At 44.7% G+C, this 15,031-nt stretch overlaps 1 protein-coding gene across 1 annotated transcript; it reads left to right on the top strand.

The window, feature by feature from the left end:
• Nucleotides 1-2,482: 2,482 nt before the first annotated feature.
• Nucleotides 2,483-14,713, top strand: CMPK1 (cytidine/uridine monophosphate kinase 1). Its single transcript, XM_088479305.1, has 6 exons — nucleotides 2,483-2,706; nucleotides 6,082-6,228; nucleotides 6,926-7,078; nucleotides 9,629-9,705; nucleotides 10,053-10,149; nucleotides 11,634-14,713. The coding sequence occupies exons 1-6, from the start codon at nucleotides 2,557-2,559 to the stop codon at nucleotides 11,673-11,675; spliced, it is 666 nt and encodes a 221-aa protein (XP_088335431.1). The 5' UTR covers nucleotides 2,483-2,556; the 3' UTR covers nucleotides 11,676-14,713.
• Nucleotides 14,714-15,031: the final 318 nt, after the last annotated feature.

The following is a 15,031-nucleotide window of genomic DNA, read 5'->3' as shown; positions in this document are numbered from 1 at the left end:
CTGTTCGCAACCAAGAGCTGTCTGACAGCTCCTAAAAAGTGTTTGTAAGCAACAGACTGAAAGTACTGTACATTATTAGGTAATAGGTATACAGAATCCCAGTGATATTGTCACAGACGGGTTGTGTCCGCACTCTGCATATTATACATTCCTCCAGGATGTTAAAGGTATATTAATATATTTAGGACCCTGCTGTTATTGACTCCTGGTGGAGGAGGGTTGCAGAAGGAGGCTGATTCGGCTTCTTCGTTTTGTGCTTGTTTTTAAACTGAGATTTATTTCCCTGGCAGGGATCTCATTGGATGTGTGCAGTGATAGGTTGATAGTGACTGGCAGGTGTCTACTATACATCTGCAACAATAACCAAGTCTATAGCAACAGAAGTATAATCAGGACATAACAGGGGCGTTTCTAGAGAGGAGGGGGCCCCTTGTGCAGTCTCCGACAGGGGCCCCCTCCTCTCCGCCCGGCAGCGCACTGAGCTGTGCGCAGCCAGCACCGAAGTTATAGACTCTGGGCACTAGAGTGTGCCCAGAGTCTATAGTGTGTGCACAGGTCACCAGGAAAATGGCCGCGGCGACCATTTTCCCTGTACATAAATAATCTCCTCAAGTGATACACTAAACCACACAAACTATAGCCCAGATCCACCCAACCACACTCAATCAACCCAAACCATGGGCAGGGCAGAATAGGGAACATTTTCTCGCTAATTGGCGGGTCCGCGAGTAGGGGGCGGAGCCTATCCATGCGATTATTTGATAATAGCATAATTTAGACCCACCCTAATTCAAATATGTGAAAATCACTGTGTTTACCGTGAGTTGGCAGGGTTTAATTATGTGGATTGTCTTGCCCCGCCACCAAAATAGCCCACCTGCTTCTCCTCCCCGGCTTTCTCCTGGGGAGGAAGTGTCAGAAGTCGGCAAGTATGTCACAATGCCACACCCCAAACTGGGCCTCTGGATATGGACAACCCAAAATAGGGACTATTGAGCACTATGAAAACTGAGCATATTTTGGCCTGAGCCGCCTGACAATAACAACTTGCTGAGTGGACAGGGACAAAACTAGGATTTTTGTCACCCGGGGCAAGACAGTAATTTGGCGCCCCCCTGATAATTCCCCCATAATAATGCTCCTTGCAGCAGTGCCCCTATAGTAATGCCCCCTGAGGTAATGTTCCTGTAGAAGTGCCTATATAGTAATGCCCCCCCCCCCCTAGTTGCAGCCCTGGAGTGGATAAAGGGTTGACCGAAGTTGTTGTTTCTGGGCAGGGCTGGGATCCCTGCCATACTTGCCAACTCTCCCTCATTGTCAGGGAGATTCCCTGAAGTAATAGCAAAATCCCTGACTCCCTGAAGAGTCCAGGAATCTCCCTGATTGCAGCTTAACCCCATTATGAAGCTGTTATATAAAATAAAATAGAAATATATCAGGCTTGCCTACTCTCCCGATTTGGTCGGGAGCCTTCCGAATATCGGGTGCTGCTCCCGACCCCCCGGAAACGCAGGCAAGCCTCTTGGCTGACGCTTGCCCCCTCTACTACCAGCTAGAAACCCCCGCAGCGGGGGCCCATTGACGCGATTTGCGCTGAATTGCATCATCGTGGCTCCGCCCCCTGCTTAACAATGCCTTTATTTTCGGCATTGTGAGGAGGGGGTGGGGCCACAATGATGCTACCGTGCGACCCCGTCCCCAATATGGACCCATTGCCCAGCCACGTCCCCTGCTGTTGGCAGGCATTCAGCTCCCTCCTGGAAGGAGGAAGCTGAATGTCGGCAACTATGAAATATATACATTCAAATGGGATCATTAGTATAATTTCCCTGCATTGGTTATAAGGCACAATGATCCCTATGGTTACATGCATTTTCTGAGAGGTATCAGTGTGTTTTCAATTCATCAATATCAACAAGTAGATCTTACTAACTGCTTTGGGGCTCGTTTACATGTGGATGTAAATAAATGTTATGACACGCCTCTCAGATGTAGCAGTACACGCCCACTTTACCGCCGCGCTCATAGGTGATGCTTTCACAATCTCCCTGAAATGCATTTTCAAAAGTAGGCAAGTATGGTTCCTGCTGATTGTAAGTGAGGCTTATATGTCCCAATTCCACATGATTTAATATTGGGAAGTATAATAAAATGAATTTTAAACAGCTGCAAAAGTGTAATTTGTAAAACAATGTAAGCTTGCTGGAAACATCAATAAAATCTAATAATAAAGTACGGTTTTCTTATGTCATCTATGACAAGTAAATGTATTTCAATTTGATTCTATACATACTTTCCATAACACATTCAGGATCATTTGCAACTTTTTTTGCAAGTCTACTGATAAGGTGGAAGGGCAACTGCCCGCAACCATCATGGCTTCTGTTGAATCACAGTATTGGCAAATACCAATCGTTACGAAGGCGCTGGTTGTAAGTACTTCATGAGATGATTGACGAAGGATTTGACCAATCAAGGGGGGGTCAGCGCAGTGGTGGTGCTGTCACTTCCTGCCAGTGACACCTCAGCAGGCTGCCGGCTTTCTCCTCCCTCTGTATGCTGTTCCGTGCCCTGGGCGCCCTGTCCCGCTTCCCTCCTGCACTATCTGCCCGCTCTTTGCTCAGCGCCGTCATGAAGCCCCTGGTTGTGTTCGTTCTCGGCGGTCCCGGGGCTGGGAAGGGCACCCAGTGTGAGAAGATAGTAGAGGTGAGTGAGATGGGAGCTTGTAGGCTGCAGCTATAGAAAGGGGTCACTGATTCCCAATTACTATCACTCGCTACCATTATCCTGTACAGCAAGCTATGGCTCAGCTGCTGGGGAACTGCTAGTCCCAGCAATCCCTGACTGCCCCATATTCATCCTCTATGGGGGTCTGAATGTGTCAGTGATACCATGGTAAATCCCCTTCCACGTTGCTTTATGTATAGGTGTGTAAGTGCTATGTGAATCCTATGTTATACGTTTATATGTCAGTTGTCCAAAACAACTTAAGGGCTTTCTGACAAACGTTTGCTCTGTGTTATTGTCCCCATTGCTTTATATATAGCAGGTTCTTATGGGACTTGTAGTTCCACATTAGCATGCCAAGAATCATATTAACATTTTTTTCATGCAACAGATGGGCTGACCCCAAGCCCGGAATCAGTATGATTTACTGCCGGTTGCATGGCTGGCGGTTCAAATCCTGACAGCGGAAGCCTGGCAGGGATGAAGATCCCTACTAATTCCCTACCCTAAGCCTCCCTTAGGGGTGCATAACCCCCCTGTAAGTGCCTAAACCTAACGCCCCCCCTTCCCCGCAGCCTAAACCTAAGTCTCCCCGGGGAGTGCCTAACCCCCCCCTCCCCTAGCCTAACCCTCCGTGGAGCTGCCTAACCCTAAGTCTCCGCCGGGAGCCCCTAACCCACAGCTCTCCACGCCCAGCTTTCCTTCGATCGGGATGCCGGGCTCCCGGCGTAGGTAAAATGACAAGTGTCGGGATTTCGAGGCCTGTCATTAGACCCTTGCTGGGATTAGACAGTCGGGATACCGACAGTCGGCATTTAGACCGTCGGCATCCCGACTGCATACCCCAAGCACTCTACCAAACCTTCCCCATGCTGACTGGGCACCTAAGTTATACCTCACACTGCACTTTAAATTACTTTTTAAATTATAGAAGTTAGTGATATTTTAAACAATACATAAGTAGTCTAACTTTTTTTTGTTTTGTTTATTGATGTGTCCACTGATGACAAAGAAATAAGCTGCCTGATTATTATTATTATTCCTTGGACTAGTTATCTTTTATATTGTTACTTGGTAGTTATAGTTACACATTTGTCAGGGACCTTCAGTCCAGCTGCAGCTATCATACTGTCAGCTATTTCAGCACTAATTCCTACTTGCAAAGTTCATCTCGTCTCCAGTGTTCTGTAGGGTGTGTCAGGAATGAAACCTCAAACTGTCATGAAGTAGTGGAATCTGCTTGTGTGTAACATAGTACAGACACTGATTCTGGGCAATGCTTGTTTTAGGCAATAGTACCTTATTATTACTGTTTCATCATAGGTCACTAGTGACTGCTTCACACAGATGTGGTTAAGTGCCAGTAACTCAGTAACACTTGGCAAAAGAAAACTTACTACGTAATGGGATGTGTGTGGCAACAATCCTTTGAGCACATGGGTTACAATGCCAGTCTGGTACTTCCATCACGAGATCTGTATTTGCTTGCACACACTGCAGCATCAAACATTAGCTGCATATTGGAGGAACACTCTGTGTGTCCAACAGTTGTGTAGAGATCAGCCTATGTTAAAAATAGTATAATTATGGATGAGGCTGGAAACAGTGTGGACAACACCTTCTCTCTGAAAATGATCCTGTTCATGTCTCAGTTCCCCTTGTGTTAATATGGAATCGGTATGAAATACCGACGGCCGGGCATTTCACCCTCGCCAGGATATGACAGTCGGGAAGCCGGCTGTCAGTATAATGTCAGCCGGCTTCCCTATTGCATCCCGTTAATATTGTCCTTTATAATAGTATATCTATTTTAAATCTTCATTCAAATAATGTTTCCCAGTGATACGGTTGCTATATTAAAATTATTTGTACTATATAATATGAGTAACTCTCTGCTAAAAAGTGATTTGCTGTTTAGGAAAACTGGTTCCTCAATATGGCAACAAAACTCTGCACAATGAAGGGAGAATGGGTAGGTGGAGTTATTTATGATCGGCAAGGTAGGAGGCGGGGTTATTTATGATCGGCAAGGTAGGAGGCGGGATTATTTATGATCGGCAAGGTAGGAGGCAGGGTTATTTATGATCGGCAAGGTAGGAGGTGGGGTTATTTATGATCGACAAGGTAGGAGGCGGGGTTATTTATGACTGGCAAGGTAGGAGGCGGGGTTATTTATGACTGGCAAGGTAGGAGGCGGGGTTATTTATGATCGGCAATGTAGGAGGTGGAGTTTTCTATGACTGGCAAGGTAGGAGGCGGGGTTATTTATGATCGACAAGGTAGGAGGCGGGGTTATTTATAATCGGAAAGGTAGGAGGCGGGGTTATTTATAATCGGAAAGGTAGGATAAAAAAAATGAAAACCTAATTATCCTCTAATGCTAATATGTTGATAGCTGTATGATGATATCTCTAACACCATTGACCAATTATGAAGAATACAGGATGACCGTTATGCACTATTCTACATTATATTTTTTTAATTTGTTTAAAAAATAAATTTGAGAATGAAAAGCACATTTTAAGACGGCTGTGCAGCAATCTGGAAAGATTTTTTAAATCGTGGCCTCATTTCAGACTCTAATGACAGATCTGCTGTTGGTGAAAGACCTAGAACAAAACGGTTTGCATTTCCAAATTACAAGGAAAAGCCACATTTCCCAGAAGTAGAATGAGACTTTAAATTAAACATGCATCCTAAACACACGGTGTGCAACAGATCATTCTGTAAGGAACTAAAAGTTGTTCCCAGTAGTGCAAAAGCACGAGCAGGTTCTATAATTACAAATATAATGCAACAGCTATTTTACTAGTTCTACCTCCAATACCATTGCCTTTATTATGGGGCCGATACACCAACAATCATTCGGCCCAATTCTGCGTTTTTGCTCATGATTTTGTTAAAAAAAAAAATCAGCAAAATACAACAGGTTGGAAATTTTATTTAGCCGATTCTGATCATATTTTGGTCGGAATCAGCAATTTGTGGATACAACGGATTGATTTTTTTTTTTTTTTTACCAAATAATTGGCACAACGCAGAATTTGGCAGATTATTGTTGATGTATGGGCCCCTTTTACCTTTTCCACGGGGAAAAAAAGACCTTTGAAGAAACTTCACCCCTGCTCACCATCTTCCTCCCAGTAAAGTCGTGTACTGTTGAGCATGCTCTGTAAAGTTCTCGGTTTACCGACCCAGTACTATGTTGTTGTGATGGGGTTGAAGAGAAATGGGAATACTTAATAGTTATGGTACATGTCTGATGTCCAAGGCTACTCAGCACTTCATATATTTTTATTTTCCTTTTAAGGCATCATGACTAAAAAAAAAAAAAATATTAATTTCAATTTTTAGAAGTATGGCTACACCCATCTGTCAGCCGGCGACCTGCTTCGTGATGAAAGGAAAAGGCCAGGCTCTCAGTATGGAGAGCTCATTGAGACGTACATAAAAGACGGGAAGATCGTTCCGGTTGAGATTACAATCAGCCTGCTGCAAAGGGTAAGTATTACTGGAGTGGGTGACTGACAGGCTGTGTGGATGGAAATACTCCTCTGTAAGACACTTCACAGCTGTAACGATGCAAGTCTCTGTAGCGTTTAGGATGCAGTTGCTATGAGGGTAAAAATCATCACGCTGCTTCAGGGGTTGAACCTATAGAAATTTTTAATTGTTAATATATTATTGCAGTGCAGTTTTTGTATCTTCATCACAACAGTGACAGAATTAGGTCTAAGAACGCAATTCCCCAAAAAACCATAGCAGCCATTCGTACATTGGTTGTGAGTGATCTAGTGCAAGTTAGGGCAATGAAGTCTGGCTGTTCTGGGTTACTATTATTAAGCACTTTTGCACCAATGTTAGTAAATAGCTTTAAATACGTTTTAAACAGAAACGTTTTTGCAAATGACATAACCTAATAGAAATATCCCTAAATGTATCACTAGAATACTTGACACTACATCATTTGCTCTACCAAATTCATGTAATGTTAATTAGCTCTTGCTGCTATGATCCTTCCAATATGGGCTTAATGGAATATGTGGCTTTCATTAACTTGATCCATATCTAGAACTAGCAGAATGTTCTACAGTCCTACAGATGTTATGTTAAATGACTAAATGACTCATCCCATTGAAGAGTGGTGCCGTGGTGAACGGACCTTATTCCCATCACTTACGCTCATTTTAACTTGCAGGCAATGGAGCTAACTATGGCAGCCAACGCAGACAAGAACAAATTCCTCATCGATGGTTTCCCCAGAAACGAGGACAACCTACAAGGCTGGGACAGGACAATGACTGGGAAGGCAGAGGTGTCCTTTGTTCTCTTCTTTGATTGCGATAATGAGGTAGGACACGCAGATTGTCAGGTCTGGCCGGTCGGTTACCTAGAGAGCCTCAGTATGGTCTAGTACAGTGTTGGCTAACCTTGACAATCCAGCTGTTATGGAACTACATAACCCAGCATGCACTGCTACAGTTTTGCTATTAGGGCATGCTAAAAATGTGGCAGGGCATGCTGGGATATATAGTTCCACAACAGCTGGAGTGTCAGGGTTAGCCAACACTGGTCTAGTACAAGAAGATTTCAGTGTGGCCCTAGCAATTGCTGGACAATGGCTATGATTTATAAAAATGTTAACTGGTCACCAAAACCTGTTTAGCAAGTATGATAAGGCATCTTGTATATGTAACAGTCACCATACATTGCATGTGTCCACCTACAGTACGGAAGGTCTTGTGCTTTTTATCATGCATTTTATACTATGAAGTATGTAATGTCTGAGTCTCTTACTAGACAGGCAGGTGCTGGATGACTGGTGTGCCACGAGTAAGGAAGCAATGTGAATGTTCTTGTTGGCTGTGTATATAAAGCTACTTATGTTTTCAACTTTTGTATTGATCTAAACAACCTGGATTTTTCAAATTGTGATTCAAATGAACCTTTTAGTACTAATATACCTGAATGTGCTGTGTCTTGAGTAATGAATATCAGCTTCCCCATCACATACTGAAGATTGACGCCTTTTTCTGCAATTATTGCAGCCAGGGTGAAATTGGCTTTACGCCTATGTGATTGCCTTCTCCTATTTCACAGCACTTATCTGTACACGTCTCTGCTTGTACAAGGTGCAGGATCAATAATATCACTTGCTGGAACTGCTTTACCTTTTCCGGGTATTTTTTGTGTGTTTTGTGTTTGTATTGGTAACAAACGTCTGCACATTTACACACCGCGTTAGATCGTTTTGGCGATGTTTACATCCAGTTTGCAAATTGACCTGTGATGATGGGCAACAGGTGCGAGCAGAGTGCCAGATGGACATGGCGCAGCATCTGAATAGATGGCTCTTGTGAGCGGGATCCGCATACAATACCTGTCACCTACAGGTGTGTGCTCACTCCTCTTTGCTGCCGTCGCGCCAAAACATCCCCTCTCACCGCGCCTGGTCCCCTGAGACTGCTGGCCCCAGGCGTCTTTTTTTGCTTCTTTGTTTTGACGAAAATGCGTCTGTCGCAGTGTGATGCTACTAGGATGCACGAGGAGACTGTGATTGGTTAATTTGATATGTGACACTTGTATATCTGTGTGCGACTATCAGTCAGCATGTGAAGTGCTAGGATGCAGCAGCCGCAGCCTTTTTCCACACCAAGTTCCATTTACAGTCTCCGTAGCGCACAGATATACAAGTGTCACATATCAAATTAATTGGCACAGTCTCCTGGGTATACGTTTATGAAGCCGGCGGACGGAATGCCGACCGCCGGCTTCTAGACTACTTAATCCCGGTGAGGGTTAAATGACAGGCGTCTAAATTTAGACGCCTGTCATTTTACCGACGCCGGGAGACCAGCGCCCGGCATCCTGATCGAAGGGATGCTTGGTGCGGACAGCTGCGTGGGGGGGGGACTTTTAGGTTTAGGGCTCTTGGGGGGGACTTAGGGTTAGGCTAGGGGGAGGGACGGTTAGGCACCCCCGGGGGGAGGTTAGGTTTAGGCACTTACAGGGGGGATTAGGGTTAGGCACAGGGGGGGAGGTTATGGTTTGGCACCCTAAAGGAGGGTTAGGGGGTAAAATTAGGTTAGTTTATACTTATCTGGGGATGATCAGGATTTCCTCCTCTGTCGGGCTGCCGCTGCTGGGATTTGAACCGCCAGCCATGCATCATACCGATTCCGTCTCCTGGTGCATGCCATTGCTACTCAGACGCTTTTTCGGCAAAAAAACACCCGACGCTAGCAGTGTTGTGCGGGACCTGACTGCTCACTCACACCAGGCATATCGCGCTGCATTGAGGCTAGATGAGCAGGGACACATCTGTACACACAACTGCACAGTAAACAGATGTCTGAACTGGCAACATAAAACCAATCCTAATATAGTTGCCCTTTTGCATGCTGTGCGAAGTTAGTCCTCTGCTGAACAGTAATAAACCTTCACGAATGAGTGAACATCTGTACATTGGCTCTGGATGAGTGTGTTCCAAGTTCTCTGCACCATCATGCAAAGCAGCGGTTCTCAAACTCTGTCCTCAGGACCCCACACAGTTCACAGGTCACCCAGCAGGTGCATAGGTGTATTCATTACTCCCTGACACATTTTAAAAGATCCACAGGTGGAGCTAATGTGATTCTGTGAGGAGACCTAGAAAACATGCACTGTTTGGGGTCCTGAGGACCGAGTTTGAGAACCTGTGATGTAAAGGATAACAGCCTACAGATCAGATCACACTATGAAGCACCTTGATCGGGCAATAGAAGCTCTGTAGGATGTGGCTGTTATTTGTGCTGGATGGGATAGGGATATGCAATCGTGCTTTCATGTATAATTTTATATGGATCAATCACATGCTTTCATAGTAATGTCCGAACTCGCTTCTGTGTATCCTTTACCTTAGACTTGCATCGGCCGTTGCTTGGAACGAGGGAAGAGCAGCGGAAGAAGCGATGACAACAGGGAGAGCTTAGAAAAGCGGTAACTAAAGCTCTTCACCCTCCTTATTAAAGAGCATTTGTTCTTTATACACAGTTTGGGCAGACATTTTGTCAGCTAAACCAATAGTCATGAGACTGCAGCCGATTGGTTCACAAAATGAAGTCTTAAAGAAGCGATAGGCTGTCATGTAATAATGGTTACCCCACTGTGACAGGTGCACCTTAGATAAGTCTAAGTGTGTGCTATAAAATTGTGCATGCTGCTATATTGTGGCATCATATAGGCATGACAAGAGTAAATGATCCAGATTGCCTCTGTAGAGATGTGTGTATGTGTGAGAATAAACCTATAAATGGAAATCTCAGGGAGCATTTCCTTTGTTCCAGGATTCAGACATACCTTCAGTCCACCCGGCCCATCATAGACCTGTATGAGAAAATAGGAAAAGTTCGAAAAGTTGATGCCTCCCATTCTGTAGATCAGGTAGGTAAAAAGGCAATGTGACAGACCAGAGAAGCGATATAAGACTAGTACTGGACATTTCAATAGAGGGAGCATCGCCCTGAAGACAAGTATAACTTTGTATTTGATATTCTCTTGGTGAACTCCTTCTAAAGGGTTAATCCAATTAGGTGCGAGTTGGGTCCTATGAGCTGTTCTCACTGCGAATTCCATTTGCAATTCAATTCCAAACGCGCATTGACTTTTCAGAGGAAGTTCACGTTATTTGTGCGCTCACCCCTGAGCAGGAAAAAAGGCAGAGAAAATCTTTATTTTAAGGTAAAAATGTTGGTACACTCCTCCCAATGAATAATGTTGCCCTTGGGAGGGGTTTACATGGCATAATTTGGCCAATTAATACATTTATCAGGTAAATTTCTCTAAAAAGCTCATTAATGGGTTAAATGATGTGGGACAGGTATGTGGGGGTGTAACTAACCTGGGACAGGTATGTGGGGGTGTAAAAGATGTGGGACAGGTACGTGGGGGTTGTAAATGGCGCGGGACAGGTACGTGGGGGTTGGAAATGACGCGGGACAGGTACGTGGGGGTTGTAAATGACGCAGGACAGGAATGTGGGGGTTGTAAATTACTCGGCACAGGTACGGGAGGGTTGTAAATGATGTGGCACAGGTACGTGGAGGTGTAATGATGTGGGACAGGTATGGGGAGGTGTAATGATGTGGGACAGGTATGGGGAGGGGTGTAAATGATTTGGGATAGGTATGGGGGGGTTATAAATGATGTGGCACAGGTACGTGGAGGTGTAATGATGTGGCACAGGTACGTGGAGGTGTAATGATGTGGCACAGGTACGTGGAGGTGTAACGATGTGGCACAGGTACGTGGAGGTGTAACGATGTGGCACAGGTACGTGGAGGTGTAACGATGTGGGACAGGTACGTGGAGGTGTAATGATGTGGCACAGGTACGTGGAGGTGTAATGATGTGGCACAGGTACGTGGAGGTGTAATGATGTGGGACAGGTACGTGGAGGTGTAATGTGGGATAGGTACGTGGAGGTGTAATGATGTGGGATAGGTACGTGGAGGTGTAATGATGTGGGATAGGTATGGGGGGGTTATAAATGATGTGGGACAGTTATGTGGAGGTGTTGCTTTGATGGGAGGGGGTTTTAGAACTTGTCCACAATCAAGCTCTGTTGGCTTCATGTAATATTGAAAACCCAGTGAATAGATTTATTAAACGGGGCATGTGTGTTATTACTGAATATTTTAGATTGTTACACCCCTCTTTAACAACACACTCTTCTTTTTACCATTACCCCCATAACCATATACGTTGAACCAGAATGTCATGCATCGGCCATTTGTCCAGTTAGCAGCAACTTCTGACCAAATAAAACAATTGGAGGGACCTGTGAGAGTTAGTGATAGAAGGTGGATAGTGTAACTAGTGGCCCAGTGTCATTGGTGTTAAAGCACTTGCTCACTTTTCTGTTCCAGGTTTTCCTCAAAGTCCAGGAAATCTTTGAATGGGAAGGATGACGACGTTCGTCGCAGATGCATTCAAGTCATGTGGGGATAAAGTATCTCCAGCGCATACTTCATATTTACTTGTTTTTCTATTCTTTATTTTATAATGGAAACACTGTAATTCTGGGTTTAAATGTATTGTTACCGCTACGTCCCTTCTGTCTGCTTGTTTCAGCCTGCAGGTTTCTATCCGGTTTCCCTGACCTAAGATGAGCCCCTTGCTATGTTGTCCTTTCCGATGCATAGCAGACCTTTGGTAGTAAGTTAAGGGGTTTTAATTAACAAATGCAGGAAAACCTTGCCTATTTATTTACAAAACAGACCAAATGTGTTTAACATTAAGCCATGGGATGCTGTTCTCTCCCATTGACCGAGTCTTAAGTACAGCGGCATGCCTACACACAGTGGTGGTAGCCATTTTGTGCTTAAATGGATGCCTGAGAGAACGCAGCCTGTTCGGCAGCGACATCACCAATATTGCGCAGTGGCTCGGCGACATCACTAGTCGATGGGCTGCATATCTATGGAACAGTCATTTATGGGTAATTTGATAATTACTTGGTCGTCCGTTCTGGATCAGGCCTCAATATGGCTGCCTCCATTGCATGAGGCAAGAGCTACACTTTAAACTTGGTTCTGCAATTTTAAATGTTTACATTGTCATGGCTGCCATATTGGAACCTTGCACATTATATAAAGTCTTCATATATATTTTAAGCCCATCCTAACGCCTATCCCAGTTTATGTACCAATGTAAGTGTCGTGTCCTCTACTGAAGCATAACGGCTTTCTTTCAGGAGGTCTTCTATAGCAATGTGTACAATGCACACAGTTTTTAAAATAAATTTACTGTAACGTAATTTAATGGGTTTTGTTTACTCAGCACAGAATGTAAAAGCACTAGGGGCAGATTTATCAAAGCTTGGAGAGAGATAAAGTACCAGCCAATCGGCTCCTAACTGTAATTTTGCAGGTTTTGTTTAAAAAATGACAGGAGCTGATTGGTTGGCTCTCTCTCCAAGCTAGCTTTGATAAATCTGCCCCTTAATCACATGTGGAAACCAATGGCTCTCAAAGGTGTATTGCTGTCCTTGGGTGTCAACAACAACTCAGTCATTGTCAGACAGGATATTTACACCACAGCTGTTTTCTTATAAGGAAAGTGAATGCCACCTTCTCCCCTGACTTCACATAGTGACTGTACTATGTAATGCTGAAAGCATAGTAACTTCAGAATGCAGTGACTTCTTGGTTAGAAAATGATGGTGTTCTACAATGCCCTTCTTGTCTTGGTTACAGGAAAATCAGTAAGTAGAACATGTCGGCACGTGTGCTCGTGGCTGCGCTGATAACCGTGCATTGGTAGAGCTGTTTGAGAACAAGCTTTTAAGCTTTTACCCTTTTTTCTAAAGCAAATAGGACTAAGTTGATTTTGTATAAAAGATTTACTAATGAGATGCAGATCTGCTATGGGTTGGGTACAGTATGCCCGGCGCTCAGGATTCCGGTGGTCCAAATCCCGACACCGGCATCCCGACCGGTTTAGGATACCGACAGCTATCGGTAGGTATCCTAACCCCTCTCCCTACCTGGTGCCTGAACCTAACCTCCCTCCTAGTGCCTAAACCTAACCATCCCCCCTAGTGCCTAACCCTAACCATCTCCCCAACCCTGCTACTTACCTTCGGGATGCCAGTGGCGGGATTATGACAGGTGACGGGAATCCGGCATCTGTATTCTCATCACCGGCTTCCTCTCTGTTGGGATACTGAACGTATCCCATTTTTATATATAGAATATCAGATGTACAGACTGTTTCCGAAACGATTTTCAGCATACGGGAGGCACTGGTTTCTATCTCACCGAACGTCTCTTCTGTAACACGACTGAAGGCTCTTATAGTTCGCCTGTCTGAGTCTAAAAGGGACAATTGATTGTAAAGTTTAGTCTGACAAAGGGGGAGATTTATCAAATATTGGAAGGAGGTAAAGGGGTTTATGTATCAAGCAGTGTAAAACGTGGAGAAGTTGCCCATAGCAACCAATCGGCTACTGCCTGTTATTTACTCACAGCTGATTGGTTGCTATGGGCAACTTCCCCACTGGTCCACTTCTCCACGCTTTTCACTGTTTGATACATCAACCCCTAAGTAGCAAACAATCAGCTCCTAGCTGTCATTTGACAGGCTGAGCTACATAAATGACCGTTAGAAGCTGGTTGTTTTGAGCAACTTCTCCACTTTATCTCAGCCCCACTGTCTCATATCATATCTTCCCTGCTGTAGTGATATGGGAGCTGCAACATAACTTGTGAATTTTAATTGCTGATATATATAATAAATCCCTCTGATCTAGGTGGAAACAAGAATTAAATCCAAAATAGTTATATTGACCAGAACGGGGGCAGGATGCGTTCTTTGCAGGGGCAGGGTACTGGGGGTCAAGCTGCCGTGTCTACTTTGTCATTGTATAAGACCAGCTCCTGTTTATTCTTTTAGTTTAGGATTGTTCTCCTTAAACTCTGGTGCTCTTATTAGAAAAACGCACATGTTGGAAGCACAGGATTTACAATAATTGGTACAGCTTATGTTAAAGTGGCTGTGTTGCCGGCACACCCATTTTGCATCTCTTGCCCCAGTGGTGCCGCTAGTTCCTAGTGCAGTGGTTCTCAAACTCTGTCCTCAGGACCCCACACAGTTCATGTTTTGCAGGTCACCCAGCAGGTGCACAGGTGTACTCATTACTCACTGACACATTTTAAAAGATCCACAGGTGGAACTAATTATTTCACTTGTGATTCTGTGAGGAGACCTGGAAAACATCCACTTTATTGCCCAATATAGGCCCCCATACATCACAGATTGATTTGCAGCAATCGTGCAATTTGCAATCGATAGTGTATAAAAATCTTTCCCTTTTTCAATCGATTGCAGAATTGCCACAATCGATTGGTTATTAAAATTTTTCCCTTTTTCAATCGATTGCAAATTGCACGATTGTAGCAATCAATGGGGTAGATGTATTATAGCGGCACTTAACGTGCCGCTATAACGCTTCGCCTCTTTACCGAGGCGAAGCAGGAAGCACTACCGATGAGATGTATAAACATCTCACATCTCACTACCGATGAGATGTGTAAACGTTAACTCCCCCTCCGGCGCTACCCGCTAGAGACAGCAGCGCATCAGCCTAGTGCTGACGCGCTGTGTCTCTGTCCCGGCCGGCTCCACTGAGCATGCACGGGATCTCGCAAGTATCGCGAGATCCCCGCGTGGAGCCCTGGAGCCAACAGCCGCCGCAGCAGGGACAGCACTGTCCCTGCTGTATGGATAGGCTAGCGCCAGGCTGTAGCTGTCGATAACGACAGCT

Source organism: Taudactylus pleione, unplaced genomic scaffold (assembly GCF_031769625.1).
Source record: "Taudactylus pleione unplaced genomic scaffold, aTauple2 ptg000230l, whole genome shotgun sequence".
NCBI lineage: Eukaryota > Metazoa > Chordata > Amphibia > Anura > Myobatrachidae > Taudactylus > Taudactylus pleione.
The sequence above is the reverse complement of the archived record's forward strand: the minus strand, read 5'-3'. Positions and strand labels throughout refer to the sequence as shown.

What these genes read in the sequence shown, in the direction of transcription:
- CMPK1 (XM_088479305.1), top strand. Translation starts at nt 2,557, where the DNA reads ATGCTGTTCCGTGCCCTGGGCGCCCTGTCCCGCTTCCCTCCTGCACTA. An exon ending in CAATCAGCCTGCTGCAAAGG is followed by an intron (nt 6,229 to 6,925) that starts GTAAGTATTACT and finishes TTTAACTTGCAG; the next exon opens with GCAATGGAGCTAACTATGGC. An exon ending in TCTTTGATTGCGATAATGAG is followed by an intron (nt 7,079 to 9,628) that starts GTAGGACACGCA and finishes CCTTTACCTTAG; the next exon opens with ACTTGCATCGGCCGTTGCTT.